The 23,148-nt window shown below is 36.4% G+C and overlaps 1 protein-coding gene across 48 annotated transcripts in view; it reads right to left on the minus strand.

The window, feature by feature from the left end:
* The window catches only part of Rims1 (regulating synaptic membrane exocytosis 1), a 405,270-nt gene that overhangs the window by 6,908 nt on the left and 375,214 nt on the right, over positions 1-23,148 (minus strand). For all 48 annotated transcript variants that reach the window (XM_074080134.1, XM_074080111.1, XM_074080175.1 and 45 more), the window contains 2 exons: positions 6,805-6,943; positions 4,581-4,693 (listed from right to left, as the gene is read on the minus strand). In XM_074080134.1, the coding sequence (XP_073936235.1) occupies positions 4,581-4,693; positions 6,805-6,943 (252 nt within the window). The remainder of the gene's footprint in view (positions 1-4,580; positions 4,694-6,804; positions 6,944-23,148) is intronic.

Consider the following 23,148-nt stretch of genomic DNA (forward strand, 5'->3'; position numbering starts at 1 on the left):
GGGCATCATTCTCAATCTTGTCCCTTTAGTTTCTTGGGCTATATAAGCATAATGATGTTTAATTTAAATATTTAACTCAAATATCTATAGTCACTGTGGTTTTATTTTTATTATGTTATTTCTGCATTAAAAAAATTATCTCCTTTCTTGTTTCTTGTGTGCCTGGTTATTTGTACTTAATAACTAGATGTTTTATTTACAATATTGTTTTTAGAAAAAACATTTTTTATCTCAGTTATTTTTGTTTTTCTTTTTTATTAATGATTTACTTTTGATTCTGCAAGGTGGCTACTGTCTCTGATCACTTTACAAATATTAAGGATCTGGGTGATTCATTTCTACTGCTCCAGAGCCAAATCTATTTCCAGTTTGCTCAGGTTTTCAGGGTAGAGGCCTTTTAGATCCCAACCAAACCAAGGGTGGGTCAACAGGTTAACTTAGTCTCATATTCTTGCCTCCTAGCTCTTAAAAGAAAAAAGAAAACAGGGAAAGAAGTACAGCTTGGTTTCTTAGCCCTTCAGTGGGGAAAATGAAAACAGAAAAAGCCTCCGGGGAAGGAGGAGCTCTGAACATAGGCCTGCCACCAAGCCATCCATCCTTCTAAGGAGCTTGACCTTCAAGGAGATTGTTTACCTATCCTAGATGTTTTCAGTAGGTTTGGTTTGGATTTCATGCTTCACCATTTGTGTAGCTAAATTATCCACAGTTTTTCAAGTTTTTTTTTTTTAACTTTAGTCTTCTTGCTACTGAATTTTACCACATACAGCTTTTTTGTTTCTTCAGTCATTTGAATCTTTTATTGCTATGAATAACCTATTTCACTTAGGTGAATAATTCTAGAAATGGACTTATTTGTTCATTTTAATTTGTATTTTTTAAATGTTTTCCTTTTACTTCTTTTCCCTCCTGTCTTTTATTATATAATCAGACTTTTACTTTATTCCTTTACCAGTAGAGTTTAAGTATTTTTATTTCTATTATTAAAGAGGACATTGAATATTTAACATCTTGTTTTTACATTTTCCATCAAAATCTAAAGTAAGCTAATGTTTTATTTACTCCCAAATTAGAAAATAATCTTTGTTTATCTCCTATCTCCTCAGCTTCTCAATGTTAACCAGCTTCTCAATGTTAACTAGCTTCTCAGTGTTAACTAGCTTCTCAATATTAACTAGCTTCTCAATGTTAACTAGCATTTTGCTTCAATTTATTTCCAGATTTAAAAAAAAAAAGTACATGCAAAATCCTGTTTTGTTGGTTTTGGCTAAATAACAATAATAATAATTTCTTTTATAAATTTACCAGGTTTCCTCATCATTGCTTCTCTTTTTAATTATTGTTCTGGGGGTACACTGTGGCATTTACAAAAGTTCTTACAATATATCAGTTGAATTCACCCCCTCCATCATTCTCCTTTATCTCCTCTGCCCCTGTTCCTGGAATACTTTCAATAGGTATCATTTTTCCATTTACATACATGTACACAGAATCTGCACCATATTCACCCTCCTCCCCACTTTCCTCACCTCCTCTCCCATCCCACTGGTACCAACCCCCCCGCCATAGGACTTGTTCCACCCTCCTGATCTCCCATTTTGTAAAATGAAAAAAATGACATTTTTGTTTAACACAGCTACACAGCAAGTTTCCGTGTGACATTTCCATATGTGTGTGTGTGTGTGTGTGTTATCAACCAGATTGGTTCATCTCCTGTTTTTCTTCTTTCCACCTTAGTCCTCTTGTTATGATGATTTCAACAGGTTTTAAAATTCTATATTCACTCTTGTATTGGAAGTACATCAATCATATTCACCTTCTTAAGTTCCTTCTTTTACTCTCCCCTCTCTAGTAAGTGACCTCCCCTTAGCATGACCTGTTTTTCATAATATTGCTGTATTTGTGTTAGGTCTATAGTCCACATTTGAGAGAAAGCATGCAGTTTTTTGGCAATCTGAACCTGGTAACTTCACTTAAGATCAGTGCTTCTTGTGCTTCATCCTTTAAGGTTATTTTTCTTGCTGATGGCATCTTTCAGTGAAGGGCAGTAGTGGGCAAGCACTGTGGGTCTGTGTATGTCTTCATTGATTCTATTGTCAGCTCAGCAATTGAGTTTTATGAGTATGTTGTGCTGCCTGCTGCAATATGTAGGCAGGGAATAATAACTTGTAAGTTTAATTGTTAAAATTTTCATTTCCTAATCTATTTTCTTCAAATTATATACTTGTTTTTGTTTAATAACCTCTTTGCCTTTTTATGTTGTGCTAATTAAATTATTTCTAAGTTGTTTTCAGTTAGCTGAGTTACCTTTTCAGATGTGAATTCTGTTTTTTCTAAGTTGAATATTTTCTTATAGATTTCTCACTAGTTTCATGATTCTGTTTTACACTTGAGTTTCTAGAGGGCTCTTGTTTTTTCTGGTAATTGAAAAAAGTTCTTGCTAACCACATGTGCACTGTTTAAAGTGCACTGATTTAAATTTGTTATTAGAAACTGACTTAAATTTGTTATTAGAATTAATAACTGATTCCCAACCCCTCTCAACTTCTTGTCTTCCAAAAGTTACTGCTTTCAAATTCTTCAGTATTTTTACCTCATTTATATTTTACTTTTTGGCTTTATCCTCACTGTTTCTAAACACCATACTTACAAAAAATATTTCCTCCTTTTGATTTTAGATTATTATTGACTTCCTGTTTTGATCTCTTTCATTGTTCCACCCCTACTATAAACCTGACAATTTCTCGGGATGATGTAACCTTACTCAGGGCTGTGTGAACTGAAGTACTAGAGTTACTTCTCATCTTTTGGACATATCTACCTTTACCTTACATTTAGTGTCTTTTTGAAAAAGCATTTAGTTACATATTTATATATGTATCACTAATTCCAACCCTTACTCTCTCTCCCCTGCACTATTTGTCTTATGGAATTTGACATGCTACAATTTGTACAAATAGCATTCAAATATTGCTCTAGGTGTTATCTTCAGATCTCCTGGCTCTATCTATAATGCTGGATATCCCATAGTCATCTCTCTCTTGTGGGGAAGCATTTATTTATTAGATCTTATCTTCCTCCTATTCTGTTTCACAATTTTAAAATTCCATTTGTTTTGTTGAGGCAATCTTCCTACAGCTTTCAGAGCAGTGCTGGATATGAGGAAAATGTTTTTTAGACATTGATTATCCAAGTATGTATTCTAGCCTCAAACTTACTTGATAAATGGGCTGGTGATTATATGCCAGATTGGAAATCAATTGTTCCTCAGAATTTTGAAGGTAATGCTTTCTTTCTAGTGTCCAGTATTATTACTAAAAAGTCCAATGTGATTTGACTTTGTTTGTTTGTTTAAGACAGTCTCCCTCTGCAGTTGAGGCTGGCCTTGAACTCAGTATAGAGCCCAATCATGATCTTCCTGCCTCAGCGTCCAAAGTGCTGGAATTATAGCTGTGCACCAAATGCCCAGTGTGAATCTGGTTTTTGATAGTTTTGTGTAGAATTAATTTTTCTCTTAGGAAACATGTATGATTTTTCTTTTTTCTATCAATCCCTAGCATTGTGAAATTCCATGAATAACTCTTTATCTATTTTCACCCATTTTTCTAGATTTCCCCTGGGTTCTTTTGGGCTAGAATCTCATGTTGACCATGGAAATAATTTTTGGACATGCTACATGCAATTTTATCCATTACCATCTTTCTTTCTTTTAACTTCACCTAGGGTATAGTATGTTAGCAGGTTGAATGTCCCTTATCCAAAGTGCCTGAGGTCAGAGTGTTTTCACATATATCTAGATTTTGAAATATTTGTAAATATATAGTAAGATATATTGGTGATAAGACCCAAGTCTTATCACAAAATTCATTTATGTTTCATATGTATTTCTTTACATAGCTTAAAAGTAATTCATACAATATTTTTATTGTGTCCATGTTTTGACTGTGAACTGTCACATGAGGCCAGGTATAGAGTTTTCTATGGTGAAGTTTCAGATTTTAGGTCACCTGGGATTTCAGATTTTCAATTAGGGATGTTCAACCTTAGAAGTTTTTTTTCTGGCTTTGGTTTGATCCTTTATAAGTTCTTCCTCACTCCAAGGTTACAGAAACACTAACTTAAATGTTTTCCAGTATTTTTTAGTTTCTTCCTTCATATTCCCTTTCATACAGAGTCTAAAATAATATGTATTTTTTGTGAGTTGTTTAGTGGGAGACCATTTCATCAATTTGTTTACAAACAGTTAAACACTTATGCCAACATCCCTTTCAGCACAGTCCATTTTATTTTCCCATGCTGTGAAACCTTACCATCTAGCCTATATTAGGATCTGCTGTAGTCTCTCTGCCTTGACAGGGTTTTGTGGTAATTCAAAGACTTATAACTAATGGCACTTATTTAGCATAATGTCTCAAATAGGAAAGATATGCTAGAAACTAGAACAGTCATCAGAACAAGCAATGCCCTAAAGTGTTGCTTCTCACTTATATGACTATTCTGCCATTTTAAATGGCTTTGCCAACCAGGAAGCCTCTATTTTGCTGTCAAAAAAAAAAAAAAAAAAAAAAAGAAGTGATTCTTACCCATCGCAGGGGTGGCAAGAGTCTGGCGGCCAACAAGCTGGGCTGGCCCCAGTCCATCAAGGAAATCACTGAACTGACTGTCGGCTCCCAGTCGCACTCCAGGAAATATCAAGCTATTAGTGAAAGAGTGAAAACCAGAAATAAAACATTAGATCTCCTACAACTTCTTTTCTTTTTGCAGTGCTGGGAGTTGAACACAGGGCCTCACACATCCTAAGCAATAGATCTGCAATTCTCTTGCTGCTTCCTTTTAAATAATTTTGATCTTGAAACATGAACTCTACTTAGACAATCTGTTTACTTACTGATGCTTTGCATAGCCTGCGGACCAAGCATGTGAAACACAACACCGACTGAGAAAAGGCCTATAATCTCAGTTTATGATGTGATATTCCATACAGGAGGGCTCAGGTGTCATTTTTAGTACATATTCTGGACACTTTTACGTACAGTTTTCTTTTTTATTTTTTGGTGAGACTGGGGTTTGATCTCAGGGCTTCATGCTTGCAAAGTGGTGCTCTGCCACTTGAGCAATTCCAGTCTATTCTGGACACTTTTAAAACCAAATCCCACATCACTATGTAAACATATCTAGGTGAAAAATGTGAGATAAAAATTTTAATAACTTTAATAAATAATTGCTTATAAACATGAAGTAACATGAATGCAATTTCAAAAAAGGCTAATAATTTTTTGATTATATTTCATTGATTCATTTTTTAATGAATTAGATGTTTATTGGAGGCTTTTATTTAGTCCAAATGAAAGTTACCTGGTTAGAACATGACTATTTCTTACTAAAATATGATTGACTGAAGCCCAGATATATGACCTGCAAAACAGAGGTGATGTGCTCCTTTTGTTTTGTTGGCATGATTGTCTCTGGATAACAGCAATGTGCTTGTTATGTGGCTGGCATTTGGTAAGTATTTTGTGAGTGGACATATTTTTTATGGCCTGTTTCTGGTGTGCTTTCACAAATTATTTCCCCACAACCAAAGTAGTATACACTACTATCCTATCCAGAAACTAAGAAAATAACCTATATAAAAGCTTAAGTGGCTTATCCATGGAAGGATAAATTTTATTTGATTTGTTGGGTTTCTTTTTTTTTGTATCAGAAAATAATACTTCTAGTATTTGATTTACATATTGCTTTGTACTACTTCATCACACCTTGGTATCTGCTCAGTAAGTTTATTCACTAACTTTTGCAACTGCTGATTTTTGCCTCAACTATACTTGCTGGGCCCATACCTAGCAAACATTTGATCAAACAAGCAGGGACCTAGATTCAGGAATGAGAAAGAATATCATAAACATTAACTTGGCATAATTCTATTTTTAAACAGTATATAAAATGTCACCAAAAGAAAAGAAATTTTGAAGATTATCTTGGTAGAATTTTGGATGATTCAAATGGTATTAGATGAATAATTATTAAAAATTTGTGCATAGTCAAACTCTCTGTAACCTGTAGCATAAGAATTACTATTTACAAGATGCACTACTTCAATAAAAGTTCAATTTGACCAGAAATTTTTTTTTTATTTTTAATTTTTTGGTGGTACCAGGAGTTGAAATTAAGGCCTTGCACTTACCAGGCAGGTGCTATACTACTTGAGCCACACACCCAGTCCAGAAAAATTATTACGCATAGGAAAATGCAGATTTTTTGTAGGATCCATATAAAATAGTAAAAGAATTAACCAACAAAAAAATCTATTTAGTTTTTTTCAGAATTAATTAATTTCAGAACTAAAAATCTTTGGTTACAAATATAATGAGGTAAACAGATCCTGGGTTTTTTCGTCTTAAGGTAAAACTCAGTGATAATTTTAAAATAAGAAATGTAGGAGTGTGTTAGGTTTGTAACAACTTAAGAGCCCAAAAAAGTTTTGGACAACTGTAGAAAAATCAGAAATGAGTTTCTCATTTCTAAATTTTAATTCAAGATTTTCATGGCCCAATCAGATTATGAGTTTCTCATATGAAAGAATCCATGAAATGTTGCATTTCTATACTGTATCTTCAGTGGAGGACTACTTTGAGCTTTGACCAGTTTGAACAGCCAGGTGCATGGGTATTTCCATGGGTGCAATAGAAGAGGTCGGGCTGGTTACATAAAAAAAAGCATACAGTAACCCTTGGACCTCTGGCATTTTGCTCACTGCTACACAATTCCGTGGTCCTAGCGCTGTGCAGATGTGCTGACGTCACTTACTTTCCCTCAGAGCTGTAACTGTTGATGCTGCCATCAGTGGACTCCCGACTTGGTTGTCTTACCATCTTCCTCATTTCGGCTGCCATTCCTGTTTCTGTGCTTCTTTGTATGGTACTTTTTAATTTCTTGTGGCCCGACTCTAACAGGAGATAGTAAAAGAAACCCTAAGTTTTACTTAGACAGTTTTCTTACAAATATCAATTGGTTCTGCAAATACAGTGGTTAATTTTCATTATGATTAAAATTTTAATCAGAAAAGTCATGGTCTAAGAGGATAATCTGCTTAATTAAATCTCTTTGCCAAAGTGCTTTGGCTAAGAGGGGTAGTGGCAGAAGGTACAATCCGGCCATAGTTCCAGAGTCTACCCAAATCTCAGTGAGCCAAAATGAACTCATTGTGTTACTGTCGCTGACAACTACAAATGAAAATTTGGATTTCTGCAAAGAACTATTCTAAGGAAGGATAGATTTCTACTAATTTGGAATTTTACAAATGTGTGGGAACAGACCTAAAGGAAAGGCTCATGTCCTTTAAGCAGAAGTGACACTCCCAAGCATTAAAAAAACCACAGTTCGTGCCATCAGGTATAAGTGATCCTCATAAAGAGAAACAGTGGCATTTTACCTGATGACTTTCACAGCACTTTAACAGACAACAGCTTATCTGAGATGGCATACAGGTTATCTGATTAGGTAGAACACATATTTACTTGAGGCAACATGATTACTGGAACCTTTTGATTCAGCTGCACGACTCCTGATTGGTGGTTTGGGAATGTGAGGTTCCATTGCATTGTTGACCATTTCCACTTCAGTTTTTTTTTTCTTTTTAAGACAGGGTCTCACTATGTAGCTTAGGCTGGCCTGGTCCTTGCTATGTAGCCCAGGCTGGTCTCAAACTCCCAGTTATCCTACCTCACCCCCTCTAGAGCTGGGATTACTGGTGTGTGCCACCATGTCTGGCTCATTTCAGTTTTTGATAAACTCTCAGTTCAGAGCAACTTGCTTGAATCCCTGTGGAATGCACTAGCCAGCATTCTATTCACAGCATGGAAATTAAACTCTTAAAACCTTCATTTGGTTACACATATGATCAGTTCCGTTAGGTAATGACAAACTGGTAGGCTGTTTTCCATCCATTCACATGTTCTGTATGCATTTCTGGTTTACTTTCTGGTTTTTTGCATATTATTATTTAATGCCCATTAATAACATGAAAAATTCTTTACACACATAACTACATATACACACACATAAACTTTTCATTCCTCACAACTGCTCTGCAAATGCAGGTACTTAAATAGTGCACTCTTAGATATGTCTTCTGAAAGATATTAGGTCCTCCTCTCACTTTTGGTCACTGCAAACCTTTTGTAAATTGCCTAATTAAAGATGTAATAGAGTTAAAGTTCATAATTACATAACCTCTTAATAGGTTTATTAATCTTTCATTATTCTTAACTTTTTCATCACGATTTTGTTTACAAAATACCAAACATTACAGAAATAGAAAATACCGAGTATCCTCCAGAATTTCATCCCTCAAATGAGGCTGATGGCTAGTAACTTATGAGCTACTTTTTCTTTCTACCTACACATGATGTTCACTTTACTCCTGTGAGTCACACAAGTGTTTCCTCCTTTTTCACTGGTTGGTTCTCCTAAGTCTCGTGGGCCTGAAGTCCCTCCAGTTCAGAATTTTTAGACAGAAGGGGCCTATGCACTTGACCCTTAGGCATTTTCACTTTTTTCTATACTTGCCTTATAAGTGGCCCCAACTTGGGCTTCAAGGACCCCCAAACATATGCCATCTCCAGTTTTAACCTTTCTCTTAAATATCAATCATTAATCCAATTGCCTTTTAGCTTCATTTAGAGATCTAACAGATATTTTAACATGAACACATCCCCAACAGAATTCTCCACCTCCATTATTACTGTTGCCAAACACCTTCTTCTTCAGGAAACAGCTCCTTCCCTCAGTTGCTCATTAAATCCTTGTCATTAATCTTGCTTCCTCTTTCCAACACATCCCACACCAGATCCAGCAGCTAAGCCTCTTGGCTTCACATTCAAAATGCAGCACTGATCTGACCACTTTTCCTCTTCTCTGTGCTCAAGGTCTACTTCAAGCCACTGTCACCAAACTGATCTTCTTCCACTCTTTTCTTTCTCACAAACTCTCTACCTAACAGCCATGGTGACTCTCAAAAGGCACAAATCTGAATTTGTCACTCCCTTGCTCAAGATCTTCTGATGGTGCCTCACAAAATTAAGAAAATCCCAAATTGTTAGCCTGGCTCACAAAGTATGCCAGCTAATATGGTCCCTGAATACTTCTCAGATTTCCCCTTCTGCTGCTCACTCCATTGCTCCTCATTCTTCTTTGCATTTCCCTAGAAGACCCCAAGCGTGAATTTTCAGGGCGCTTTTTGTGACTATCTGTCCCTCTGATCTTGCCTTGCTCCCTCCCTTTATTCAAAACTCTGCTCCAATGTCACCTCCTCAGTTAGGATTTTTCTGATCCTCGTCCCTCTTTATTTCCTTGCTATGATTTTTCTTCGTAGCACTGCTCTATCTGCATTAAAACCTCACATGTTTGCTGTCTGTTTCCCAGTCTGACTTTAATTTCTAGGAGGGCAGGTATGTGTGAGTACTGCTTATTGCTGTCCTTAGTATCCAGAAGTGTGGTTGTAAATATGATAGTGAGATCATATCAGTTTAATGTGCAAAATTCTCATTGCATTCAATATAATACAAACATTTCTGTATTTATTTATTTTAATGATTGCATTACTCCATTATATGACAACGTGATTTCAAAATTAAACCACCTATTTATGAACATTTGAATGATTCTAGTTGTTATAGGCAAGTTTTTAATATAACAAATTTCTAGTAGTTGAAATGCTTGTGAAGGAGCAGGAATTCATTTAACCTTCATAGTGATTTCTAAATTGCCATTAAGAACAGTGCAGTCATTTACAATCCTACAACACTTGTATGGATATTCCAATATTCCCACCTGAGAGTCAGGAATTCTCTTCCTTTCTTTTAGGTCTCTGTCTTGCTCATTTGACTTGTCACTGCAGAAACCTGTATACTTACTGAAGGCACGAACTTCATTTATGGCCATTGTACACGCTGTTTAGTTTTGGTATTTACTCATTTATATACTATGCCTCCTTCTTAGATGCAGTTCATTTAAGAAGTCACTGTGACTGAGCAACATTTCATTCCATGCCCATATATTTGTTAGATCACACTTGAGTGGTAGGTCCCCACGAGTATGAAGGTTGAGTGTCCCTAACCCAAAATTCAGAATTTGATATGCTTCACAATCCCAAACTTTTTAACGGCTGACAGGATATCACAAGTGGAAAATTGCACACTTGATCTCATGTGTCATGTGGTGGATTGCAATTGAGATGCATTGAAAATACTTTATAAAATTACATTCATACTATGTGCATATGGTATCTGAAGCAAAAATGAATTGTGTTTATACTTGGGTACCAATCCCAAGATATATCAATATGTAGATGCAAATACCCCAAATCTGGAAGAAAAGTCAAAATAACCCCAAAAAATCCCAAGCACTTTAGAGGAGGGATGCCTAAACCATATTTCCAAAATACTGGGTCAAATAGAATTGTGACAAATGTTTCCCAAAAGCAGTGTGAAGCAAGACAGCCAGGGTAGAATATTAATCTGACTGAAAATAATGATGTTCGTAGCTAGAGAAATTACGTGAAACTTTTAAAGGTGAGGAGATACTGGAAACTGGCAGAGAAACAATTAAGAGGATCTCAGTGGGAGGTTCTGGAAAGAGTGTTCATTCATTCATTCTTTCATCCATCCATTCATCCATCCAACAATTATTTACAAAGCACTTACTAAGTATCATACACTGTTCTAATGCTGAGGAAATATTAACAAATGACAAATTTCCTGCTAACATGGAGCTTACATTCTAGTGTGCCTATATCGAGTAAAGTCAATGAACAAATTGATGAAGATGAACATGGCACTACGGAAAAAATACTACGTAGGACAAGAAGGAAAGTGACAGAAGTAGAGCAGAAATGGTTTTACTTAAAGAGTGATCAGTCTCTTTAAGCAGGAGCATGAAGTGAGGATAAGCCATGAGGGAAGAGAGAAGTCAGACACGGCAGAGTTGGTCCTGGTGGTTGTGGTGGGGAGGCTGAGAAGAATGGAGGCGGTGGTTTTCTTGCAGGATCACCCAGGTCCCCAAGTTTCTTCTCCTGTCTTTCTAATGTTGACGCTGACTCCACACCAGATGTTGACTCTTTTGCTGGGGATCACAGGGCTTTGTGGATGGCCAGCTGTCCAAATGACCACGGAGTGTAGAATGTCAATACACAATTTCTCATGCATTTCCTAACACAGTTTGCAAATGGCTGTCACTCATTCCATGTTTGTTAAGTGAATAGGAAGAAAAACTTTAAAATCTTTATTAATTTGTATTTTTAAATTGATGTATCAGTGAAAGGTATAGTTATAGGATGTCCCAAAATCTTAAGGAACGATTAAACCTTAATAGTTTACAAGGTATAAATGCTACACAAAATCAAAAACAAACAAAACTTGAAAAACATAATTTGAGAGGTTATTAAACTTCCTTTTATAGTTACCTAATTTTGTGAATTTGAATGATACCTTGTTAATGGTAAAGTTTTTGTTTTAGTTCTTCTTGTGGAAGATGGCCCAAGGAGAGAGTGAATCAACAGTCCCAGCATTGAATCTGTCTTATTTAAATTCAAAGTGTTCTAATATTTTATTAATAAATAATAAATTTATTAATAAATAAGTATTTATTGTGACTTAATCACAAAAATAATAATTCCTTTTAAGCTATTATATCAGAAATTTATATGATATTGGCATTATCTTTACTATTTTACCATTTTAACAAACAGAAAATCTTCATCTCAATCTGAGAATGAGTGAGCTTTTAAATGGAATACTACATAGGTCTTAGCATTTTCAAGTAGGACAAACATTCACATTTTTCAAAAAGCCCTATTCAGCTGAATGGAAGAAACACAATCATTTAGACTATGAGGTTTGGAGTGATTGCTATTTCATCGATGTTTTATGAATTTGAGAAAACTAAATTTGGAGAAACATAATCCATGCAACAACTTTGTTCAGCACTTGCTTTGACCCGTCTCTTGTAGAGGCTGGTGGTGCAGCAATGAACCAACAGACAAAACTCTGCCATGGAGGAGCTTACATGTTACTAGACTCAATGCCACGTGAGTTATCTGCAAAAGTAGGACAGGAAACCTAGTTTTTTTAATCTCAGGCTTGTGATGATTTCACTCTACACAGTTTAGGAAAACATAAAAATCTGGTCTTATTTTACAAATAAAAAATGGTTTACCTACACATTTTCATTTGTACATTCATATATGAACTTGTGAGTATATCTGGAAAACTGGTAAAATCACATATAATCTACATATAAAATCACATGTACTCTAGATAAGCATGCAATTATAATATATAAGTATGTAATTATCTGCATGTCTTTCCATATATACTATAAATTATGACAAATATATTACACATATAGGACACTTTAATATCAATACAATAAATTAAAATACATGAAATTTTAGAAAATGTTCAGAATATAGTCATTATTAGTAATTATTGTATCAAGAATCATTAACCTTATATGAAGGCTACTACAAATTGTGATACAAAACCTTTGATTTGAAAATGCTGTCCCAAATATTGTACAAAGAACAAACAGATTTAAAAAGTAGTGTTCCTATTACATAATCACAAACACATAAAATACTTCTAAAATCTACAGTGTTTGAGGGCAACATTTTACCCATGTTGGGCAATGACAAACTTTTTCTTTTCAGAGATTGTCCCAAAAGGTGTTATATTTACATGTGAACTTTCTATTTTTGCATTTATGTTATATTTAGAAACAATCAAGTGACTTATTAATTCACTTTTAAATACTCATAAAATATCAAGTACCTATAATATAAGAGATAATCACTTTTGCATTAGAGTTGAAGTACTATCGGGACAGGACAGGGTATATAAACATGTAGGTATGAGTGAAGATCACGAGGAAAAGGTCAGAGCTAAAAACAGATGGAAATGACAGATATACTATATCAATATGCAGATGCAATTAAAATCTACATGAGGAAATATAGATAGAAAGAAAAAGAGCAAATAGAATGAAGCCCATGATATTCCCATATTTAGATGTCATCCAGAAGAAAACCAAGACTGTTGAGGCTGTAATCAGGAGGGCTTTTTTTTTTTTTTTTTTTTTTTGAGACAGAATCTTGCTATCTATGCAATCCAGGCTGGCCTTGAATTTATGCTTCTCCTGCCTCTGTCTCCACAAGTACTTGGAGGAATTACAGATGTATACCACCATGCACAGCTTAAAGGAGGATCTTTTAATGTAAGGGAAAAATGTGATAACGCAGTAATTGAGTAAAGTGATTCATGAAATTTAAAAAAAGGAATGTATTGATCATTACTTGGAGTGTTAGTAAGAAAAAGACATAGAAGTGACAATAGTGTAGGAGATGACTGACTGCTAGAGGGGGATACTCAGTGAGACAGTGTGGAGTTAGGAACCTAAAAGGAGTGAGCAGTGAAGAGTGAACAAGAGCTGAGTAAACAGAAAGCTCTTGAAGCTGCTTTGATTGAACAGCACATCTGGAGAGGTTGTCTACTTTTTAGGCTTATGATAACAGAACTTGTGTCTATCACACAGACAAAGAGAACATTATTGGTTTAATATTGGTAAGAGAGGCTAAAGAAAGATGGTATCAGACAAGTCATCTAAGCAGAGAAGTCTCTAATGCCAAAAGGACTAGTTAATTCAATAAATTAACCTAATTAGTTAATTAATTTGGGTCCAAAGATTAGTACGGTAATGTGCTATTAACTGACAAAGCACAGACTAAATGTAGTCTTCTGGTTATCCTGAAATAATGAGGGAGAGAGAGGAAGAGAAGGGGACAGGAGAATTCCAGCAGTGGGTGTGATTCTGCTGTAAAGAACAGATGACCTGCAGCAATCTCTGGGTGAGAAATGCAAATCTACTCCTTTTTCTTTTGTTTCCGTTCCTGAAGAATGATTCTGGTATTTATGATGGCTTCTAAAGTACACTGCCTAAAAGAAAATCAGTGATTATCTGGTGTTAAGCAAAATAGCAGCCGTGTAGTCAAACTGTAAAATCATACAGTTTTGGGTTTACCAAGAGGCTCCAGGTTATTATCCAAAGGACTTTTCAAGGGGTATTTTAACTGTGTGGACAGTGAATGGGAGGAGAGTTTCAAGGCTCTATTTCAGGCCAGGAACATGCCATTTTTAAGGGTACTGAAATGAGAAAGCGTATGGCCCTCTGAAGTAACAGCACTTCCCCAGTGAGCAGAGTTAGTCTAATGGTGAGTGAAGACAGTGAGATGTGAAACCAGAGAAGTTAGCGGAGGAGCCCAGAGGGGGCACAGTGGCATATCCTGGGGTTGCTGCTTCATTATTATCAATGCTGTTCCCTCACGAGCTCTCAGTCTGGTCTTCCTAATTATAAACCATATGTAAGTGTGTGCACACTTTGTGCTGTATACAATACGATACAGTAATACTGCCACAGATACCCAACAACCATTAAAGTCACCTCACCACCTACAAGTGGTGCTGCAGGGAGCTTAGTGAGCCTCTCGGAGTCTAACTCTCCTCATCTATGAAAAGGGGGATAATCATACTTAGTTCATAGGGTTGTTTTCTGGGTATTAAATGAAGGACTCCATGCAAAGTTCTCAGGACAAAAATCAAGACTATCTAGCATTTTTCCTTTGTTAATGTCAGAAGCTTCCTATGCTATGGTAGCCTGCAGTCAGATTTTCCATCTGTCTTCCCTATTTGTACCACGATTTTCTTCAGTAAACAAATAAAAACAATTCTTGTGTTGTGTCAAAATTTGTACCTATATTTCATTCTAAGGCAGGTTAAGTACAGCTTATAAAATTTCATAGGTCTGAGGTTTATTTTTAGAAAACCACATGAACATTCTTTGACTTTTATGGTGTTCCTCAATTTCTCTTACTTATTCTCCTGCTTATTCTTATAAGCCATAAAATCCACTATATCCCCTGTAGGTACCCTTTATTTATTTGAAAGAAAGAAACTTGCAATGAAAGAAAGACAGTAGTCAAGGAGCTAAAATTAGTATTATTCAGAATATTTTTGTGAGATGTATGGAATAAACTCCCTTGATAGTATTTTCCCTCAAATCAATACTTCAAATCTTTTATGGTGACATATGTATTCTCTTCTATAACCTGAACAGATAAAATTGTTTCTTTTGCTGTCATGTACTCTGAGTTGTCTTCAGTGCTACTTGAGAAAAGAGATTCATCTGTACCAAACACTGATGTTTACTTTTTCAACTCTTCTGTAGTTAATAGCTATTACCTTATAAGCAGGCTGGTATTGTTATGAGTGGTTCTCATACCCTGCCTTTGTATCTGTTCAGATCATTCAATCACACTTAACCTATTCAGCAAAATGCTTATTGATGCAACATTTTTTCTTTCACCATGCTGGTAAAAATGTATGCAACGGCAAGTTCAAGATGGCCTTTTATATGTTCTGAATAATCTGCACATTAAATTTAATAAAGTTGCCTCAAAGAATTTAAGTAAAGAGATTTTTATTCACTGAGACAGAAACTGTATTACCTCTTGTTTTGGCCAAGACCAAGTAAGGGAGGAGAAAACACTCAAATACTGAACTTTTCACAGCCTCCAAATTTCCAGGATGTTTTGAATGTTATGGGCACAATGTTTTTCCCTCCCTACCCCCCACCGCCCCAATCACAGATACTGAACCTTAACCACTAGTACCTTAGAATGTGACTGTATTTGGACAAAATAAGGCCATTAGGGCGGCCCTAATCCAACCTGACTAGGGTCCTTATAAACGGAGGAAATTAGGACATGCAAAGAGAGGTGCCAGGGATGCCTGTGCACAGAGGGACGGTCCCAGGAAGAGGCAGAGGAGGGTCACTGTCTGCAAGTCAAGGAGAGAGTCCTCCGAAGAAACCAATGCTGCAGACATCTTGATCTCAGACTTTCAGCCACCAGAACTGTGAGAAAGTAAGTTTCTGTTGTTTATGACACCAGCTCTGTGATATTTTGTTATGTAAATCCTAACAGACTCACTCATCTAGGGAACAGATATCATTATTTTAACATTCTAAAGTTATTTTATTTAATCCATGTGATAATTTTAAATATCATTTAAAACATGGGGATTAAAAAAAACCCCAAAAGATAGGATACTTACTTAAATGGTCTGAGGATGAAACTAAGCACTAAATGCTGGGATAGACTTGGTTTTAAAGTCACTTTGATTAAAAATGGTCTAAAGTATTATTACATGGGTATGCATAAATCACTTATTAATAACTCTTGATGATCAGAAAATCAGGCCTGAGATTTACTTATCTAGTAGTAAACATATTGCACTTATCTCCAATCTGTTTTTCTTACTCTCCTTTGGGCTAATACCTCAGATGAAGTTGAATTTCATTTATTAAGTAAAAACATAGAACATGTAACACTGACTGTAAAAGTAAAGCTACACTTCAGATTAAAAATCCAGAAGTAAATATTTTATTGCCTATTTCAGATTTAAAAAAAATTATTAAATTCTATATACTAATATTTAGGGAATCTTTACTCCTATTCAATCTCACAATATAGCCTGATATTCCAAGTGGTGGCTGGACAGGAAGTGGTTTGGGTTAACTCTGTAAAGAGAATGTCCGCCCTTACTAGTTCTGTAGTTCTTACTATTTCTGCAGGTCGCTCCCTAGCCTCCCCGTGCCTCACCTTCCTTATCTGGGGGTGGGAGCTTATAGGGTTATTTGAGTAGTGACTGAGATAAGTCTTATAAAATAAATAGAACAGTGCTGAGTACCCACTTAAAGTTACTATTGTTACATGAGAAGATCACAAAGTACCTTGCATAGATTAGGGCATGAGTGGAATGATGCCAATTCTCCTTGCTCTACACACACACATCTTTCTCACATTCAACCCCAAATGCTATTTAGAATGTGGCACAGTTAAGTTATATCTCAGAGATTGCCTGTATTCCCAATATCCATTTTGACCCTTTGCTCTTAATGTGAGAACTTTTTCCATCCTCCCAAGTAGAGAATGACCACATTTCTCTTCTTCCCTCAAGAGGGCATGATAGTGGTAGCTGTAGCAGCTACTTTGGGTCTTAGGGGGCCAGTAAATCCTGAAGCTGGGAGAGCCTGGATCCTTGACATGATGGAGTCACTGTAACAGCCTCACACCATACTGTCCACTTGGGCTATTACGTCATAGTAACATCTTATCCTATATCATAGCAGACAATATTATAAATGAAACTCAGTGTGCATTGTTTTTTGTATCAGAGATTAAACCGAGGGACTCATGCATGCTAGGCGAGCATCTTGCCACTGAGCTACATCCCCAACTCCTTTTTAAAAATTGCATTTTAAGACAACTTGGAATCTCACAAAGTTTCCCAGAATGGCCTTGAACTTGCAGTCTTCCTACTTCAGCCTCCCTGATGGCTGGGACTTAGAGGTGTGTGCCATCACACTCCTACATTTTTTATCAAATATGTCCTCCACAGTTTCATTTCTGGAAGAAGACTCCTCTCCTAACAGTAAAGTTAGTGGACATTTTTCTTTGCTATGAAGTCTCAGAGGATATAGGCTTAGAGGGAAGATTCTAGCAACCACTACTCAACATAAATTTCCTTACTGCATAAGATATCCTGCAAAGTATAATAAACAAAAGTGTCTTTTCCTAGAAGTTGAATATTCTGAAACAAACATGCATATGTGAAGTTCTTAATCATAGTGGGGCAATGACTGTACTGCACAAGTTACTATGAGCAGAAGGGAGAGCTCTTCCGATTACAAAGAAAATTAGTAAACGATTTCTATATTCTACAAAGCAAAGTGGGTTCTCTGTGCTTCTTACCACATTGTTTGAGATGAACAGAATGAATTTTCACCAGAATTGGGATGGTCTGATTCAACATAAAGCTGTGTGGTGCATGTGAAATTCTTTTTTGGATATCCAGCAGGGCAACTTAAGAAAATAGGCAGCGATTTTGAGAGACCCTGAAACTGACCTTGGAGATACTTAGCATATGTCATTAGTCACCAGAGATGGAGGTTCTTCCTGCATCTGCTGAAATTCAAAGTCACAGTGTCTCTCAGGTGTGTTGAATGGTTTGGTGATGAGGGATAACTGGGTAGTTTCTTGTTTGAGGGAGCAGGGATATAGTTTTCCCAGTCTGCAGAAGAGAGGCAGATCACACCTGAAAATGTGTGTCTATCAGACAATTAGTGAATGCCAGAAATAAATACTGTTCATTTGATGTAGTTTAATGACATGACAGAATAAAAAGTGTTTGACTATCTCTTAAAGAAAAGTTTATGTAAAGAGGCATTTGTGATGTTCTTCTATTTTTTTTTTTAGTTGTACACATTTATAGCATCAGCACAGACCAATGTCCCCTAACAAACTGGTGTGAATAGAAGTTAATCAGTACAGCTAATAAAACCATGTTGTATTCAAGGCACTATGAAGATCATCTCAGTACAACATGAAAACTCTGCTTGAGGCTCCACTCTGCCCATGTTTAAAGGGCCCATTCTGCTCTCATCTGGCCTCATTTCTTCATATAACATGCACTCTTCTGGTCCCCATGAAGCAAGAGGAGTTTTGCACATGTGCCCACCCACAGCCCTGGTCCGTCTTCTGAATTAGCATCTAGATCCTTGGATAAGTATTCTCCTGGGAACCTAGAAATTCCTGCCTAATGATCATGAATTCACATTCAGAGCTGATTCAGGTGTCTTTCTAGGGTCTGTCCTCCTGAGGATGAGTAGCACAACCAATGCGCATATTCTGAAGTCCAAGTTGATGTGGATGTGGCTGGGACACATGTAAGGCTCTATGAGGTGCATGACAAAGCCAAGGCGTGTAGACAGAAGAGGGAAGGCAATGGGCCACATCAGGAGATGGGGTAAACCAGGAATAAAGGTATTTTTTCAAGGTGGAAGACCAAAATACCTTTCCTTTGACATCTGATAACACGTAGGATTCCCACTGATTACTCAGGGCCTTGGCCAGACCTACAATCCCTCAGACATAAAAGTGCCTCATGCTTCACAATTCACTGAATCCTTAATTTTGTCCCCTTGAAGGAGTTAACATCAGAACAAATCTGTTGGGTATTTCTACTTGGATTTTTTATGACTCTAAAATTTGTGACACCTTTTGATGATTAAAAACTCAAGAAAAATACCACATGAATAGCAAAATCCTACTCTCTTTTATGGAGCTTTTCCTCCCATCAGTAAGGAAACTTGGGAGCCTATGAGCAAAGAGGAGGATGTACAAGAGTAAATGTTCTACTGGGTGTGTGTATCTCTGAAGAGCCAATCCTCACTTCTGTGAGGAATGATTTTCTGTGCAGGCACACTGGGAACTGAAAAACCCATAGATGCACATAGGAAGTGAGGTGGGATGAGAGTAGGACAGCAGAGAGAGATTTGGTATAACAAAACTTTTACTTCACAAAGTAAAACCAGAATGTGCCAGCATAATAACAAGTATTTTATGGCCTTCACCTAAAGTATTTTTCTACATATTTTTAATAGAATGTGGCAACATAACCTACTCAGATTTGACTTCAGCAAAGATTCCAAAGAAAACTAGGGTAGCAGGATCAGTCCTTTCAAAACTATAAAATCAGAAATCATACAGTCTTCTTTTTGTGTGGTACTGGGATTTGAACTCAGAGCCTCATGCTTGCTCAATAGGTACTGTATCACTTGAGCCTTATCCCAGCCCTTTTTGCTTTGGTTATTTATGAGATAGGGTCTCACATTCATGCTCAGGCCCACCTGGACCATGATCTTTCTATTGATGCTTCCTGCTGAGCTGTGATGACAGGTGTGCCATTATGCCCAGGTTTTCATTGGTTGAGATGGGGTCTCCTGAACTGTTTGCCCAGGCTGGGTTCAACCTGCTATCCTCCAAATCTCCACTCCCTGAGCAGCTGGGATTACAGGTGGGACTACCACCATGCTTAACCTAGTCTTCCTTTTTTTAACTACAGAATTTTCAGGGGAGGAGAAAGCAAATTCAGGTGCAGTAACGTACCTCTTATTTCTCTTGCATTCATAAAATCAAGAGGTAAGAAGTACAGGTGGTCAGAGAGACATCTTTGCTCCTGGTAACTTTCTAATACAATCCAATTTCCATTTTATTAACAAAGACACTGTGGACTTCATTGGTAGAATGGTTGTTTTTTGGGGGTTTTTTGGTACTGGGGATCAAACACAGGGCTTTGTGCTTACTATGCAAGTGGTCTACTACTTGAGCCATGCCCCCAACTGCTTGTATTTTGTTGTTCAGATAGGATTTTGCTAACTTCACCAGGACTGGCGTCCCAACTTGCCATCCTCCCGCCTTGAGTACCTGGAATTACATGTGTGCACTACCATCCCCAGCTGAGAATACTTTCAACTCAGTAGGCAGAAATTACACACATCCTTGGGAAACTGTGTGGTTAGAGAAGCAGCAAGTTTAAATGCAAAAGGTAAGATCTACTGAAGATGGATGCGATCTACCAAAATATTATCATTTGTTGTATTACAGTTGGGGATTATGTTGATTTGTGATTGGCATCTTAATTTCTGACACCCAAAAGACATATTCAGATATTTATCAGATTCAGGACCCTAAGAGGAGAAAGGAGAACTAATTAATGAGAGGGAAAGAAGAGGAACAGAGAGGAGAGGCGAGAAGGCAGGAGAGAGGGGACTAGAGAAGGGGGATAGGGAAAGGAGGGCCCTAAGAGTACCACTGATCATCAGCACAACGTGGTTCTGACCAGTAAGTCCTTCTAGAGCAAAACGTTCTGACTACATCATTTCAGGGTGGCACTGAGCTCAAAGCCCACCTCATAGTATGGAGATTACAAGTTGAAAAACAGGCACGTGGCATAAACAGTGCCAGGGATGGGTTGTGTGTCACTGTTGAGGAATGACTGCATGATTAGGAAGAATGTAACTTATATATAAAAGTGTTGATTTGTACCTGCATGCCTAAGGAATTTGAGAAATTGCTGGTTGTTGCTTCTTCACTGACTATGGTTAGAATAAGTATTAAATAACAAAACAAAGTTGCATATCCAAAGACCAAAAGAAAATTCAAGAAATAAAACAGAAATGCTTGGTGGTAAAAATCAGTACAAAAGAATATTAAAAATATTAGGTATTTATTAATATTGAAAATAATATTATCAATAGTAATCAATATCTCAAATAACATTGCTATTATCATTAATAGTATTAAAATTATTAGGTATTTTCATTCTGCTGTGTCTTTTGATAACTCTATCACGCAAGTTAAAAACAAACTTGACATTTTTTTCATTAGAGCAGATGAAAATGTGTAAGAATCTAAAATGATTTTCTTAATATATTTTGAGGCTCATGTGGTATTAAAAGATTGCATAAAAATAAAAATTGAACTGGAAAACCTGAAATGCAAATGATAGGTGGGTTAACATGACCCAACTGGGATCTTTAAAAAAAAAAAAAAAGCAACTGCACCAGATACTCTTCTGAAGAACTGAACACACCCTTTCAATGTCAACTTAAATATTATTAACGAAAACCAGGACTGTAAAATAGGCACAGGCACAGTGTGTTGGGGGGAGGGTGAAGGAAGGAAATTAACATGTCGGTATATGGTAGATGGACTTCATATACCTGTATGAAACAGAACTAAAAAACCTCTTGCAATTGTTTTTGGTGGGGTGAGGAGGAGACTGAGCGGGAGAGATGACCGGGGAAGTGTAAACAATGTATAACATAAATCTGATTGGAATTGTCACTTCGAATCCCCCCCGCATAATGAATATATCCTAATAAAAATTTTATTAAAAAAAAAACCCAAAGCTGCAGTGAGGTTTAAAGCTTAGCCTCTAGCCAAAGACCTTCTTACTAACACAGTGAAAATCGGAGGAGGGATCTTTCTACTGCAAAGCCTCTGGCCTTTACTGTGAAGGAAACTCAATCTCATTTTGTTAAAAAGAAGTCATCCTATGAAAGCAGTGGACTGTGTTCTTTATTCCAAAATTGTTTGTTTCAGAATGAACACACACACACACAGAGTCATACTCTATTTGTTCACATTTTCACAGGCCAAGTCCAATAGCCAGTGACCTCAGCATCTCTCTGCTTTGGTAAATTGTTATGTAATAGATGGTGGAACCTGGCGACAGCCATATATAGTGTCCTTACAATGAACAGAAAGCTAGTCATTGTGAATTAACACAGTCCAGAGAAATCACACTTGGTTCTGTTGTTCTCCTTAGAGACAGGGAGATTTTCTTTACAAAACTAATGCTGAGTCTTGATAATAAAAGGCTCTTAATTATACTGTTATTTGGCTTTAATTTATTTTTATCTTTCAAATTTAAAAAGTGATCCCAAAGTCACTTGCTGTGGGGTACTGTCTTATTTTTTTTTTCCTTTGGTGCCAATCAAATTTTGAAATTCATACTATGTGCATTATATATAATAATTAATATGAAGTCTATAACAATAATGTCAATTTCCTATCTTTTCATTTGAATGTAAAAATTAACAGGAATACTAAAAGTATTTATATTATAAAAATAGAAACTGCCCCTAAAAAGTACAGAAGGAAAAAAAAAACTGTATTTGCCTGGTATCTTGTAGTCATAGTAAGTTGACTGCAGCTATATTTCTGTACAAAATAAACTCATATTTTTTGAGAGAAAATAGCTAGTCAAACTCTAAGTCAATCTGAGCAAAAAGAACATTTTTATGGATCTGAAAGCATCATCTACCATTTGCTACACACAAAAAAATAAAAAATCAGAAAGACAGAACCCTGGAAGGTACAGATGAAACAATGGTCTCAGGAATACATGAAATAATTCCTGTAAGAAATGATGGGTATTTTGTAAAAGTTAAATACAATGAAATTTATAGCAGCAATTTTGATTGAAGAATGAGTCACTTTTCTTTAAGCTCTGTGTTTTCCTTTCAAAGACACCACAATGTAACAATGATGTGGAAAGTAATTATCGCATTTATGATCTGTCCAACACAGACTGTGAGGCTTGGTATGGCAACTTCAAAAGGCCCGCAGAGGAGACCTGTAAGCCATGGCCTGAATACTTTAGCTGCTGAGATTGTGGCCCTGGTCCCATCCCT

The sequence above is a fragment of the Castor canadensis genome, chromosome 1 (genome assembly GCF_047511655.1).
Source record: "Castor canadensis chromosome 1, mCasCan1.hap1v2, whole genome shotgun sequence".
Classification (NCBI taxonomy): Eukaryota; Metazoa; Chordata; class Mammalia; order Rodentia; family Castoridae; genus Castor; species Castor canadensis.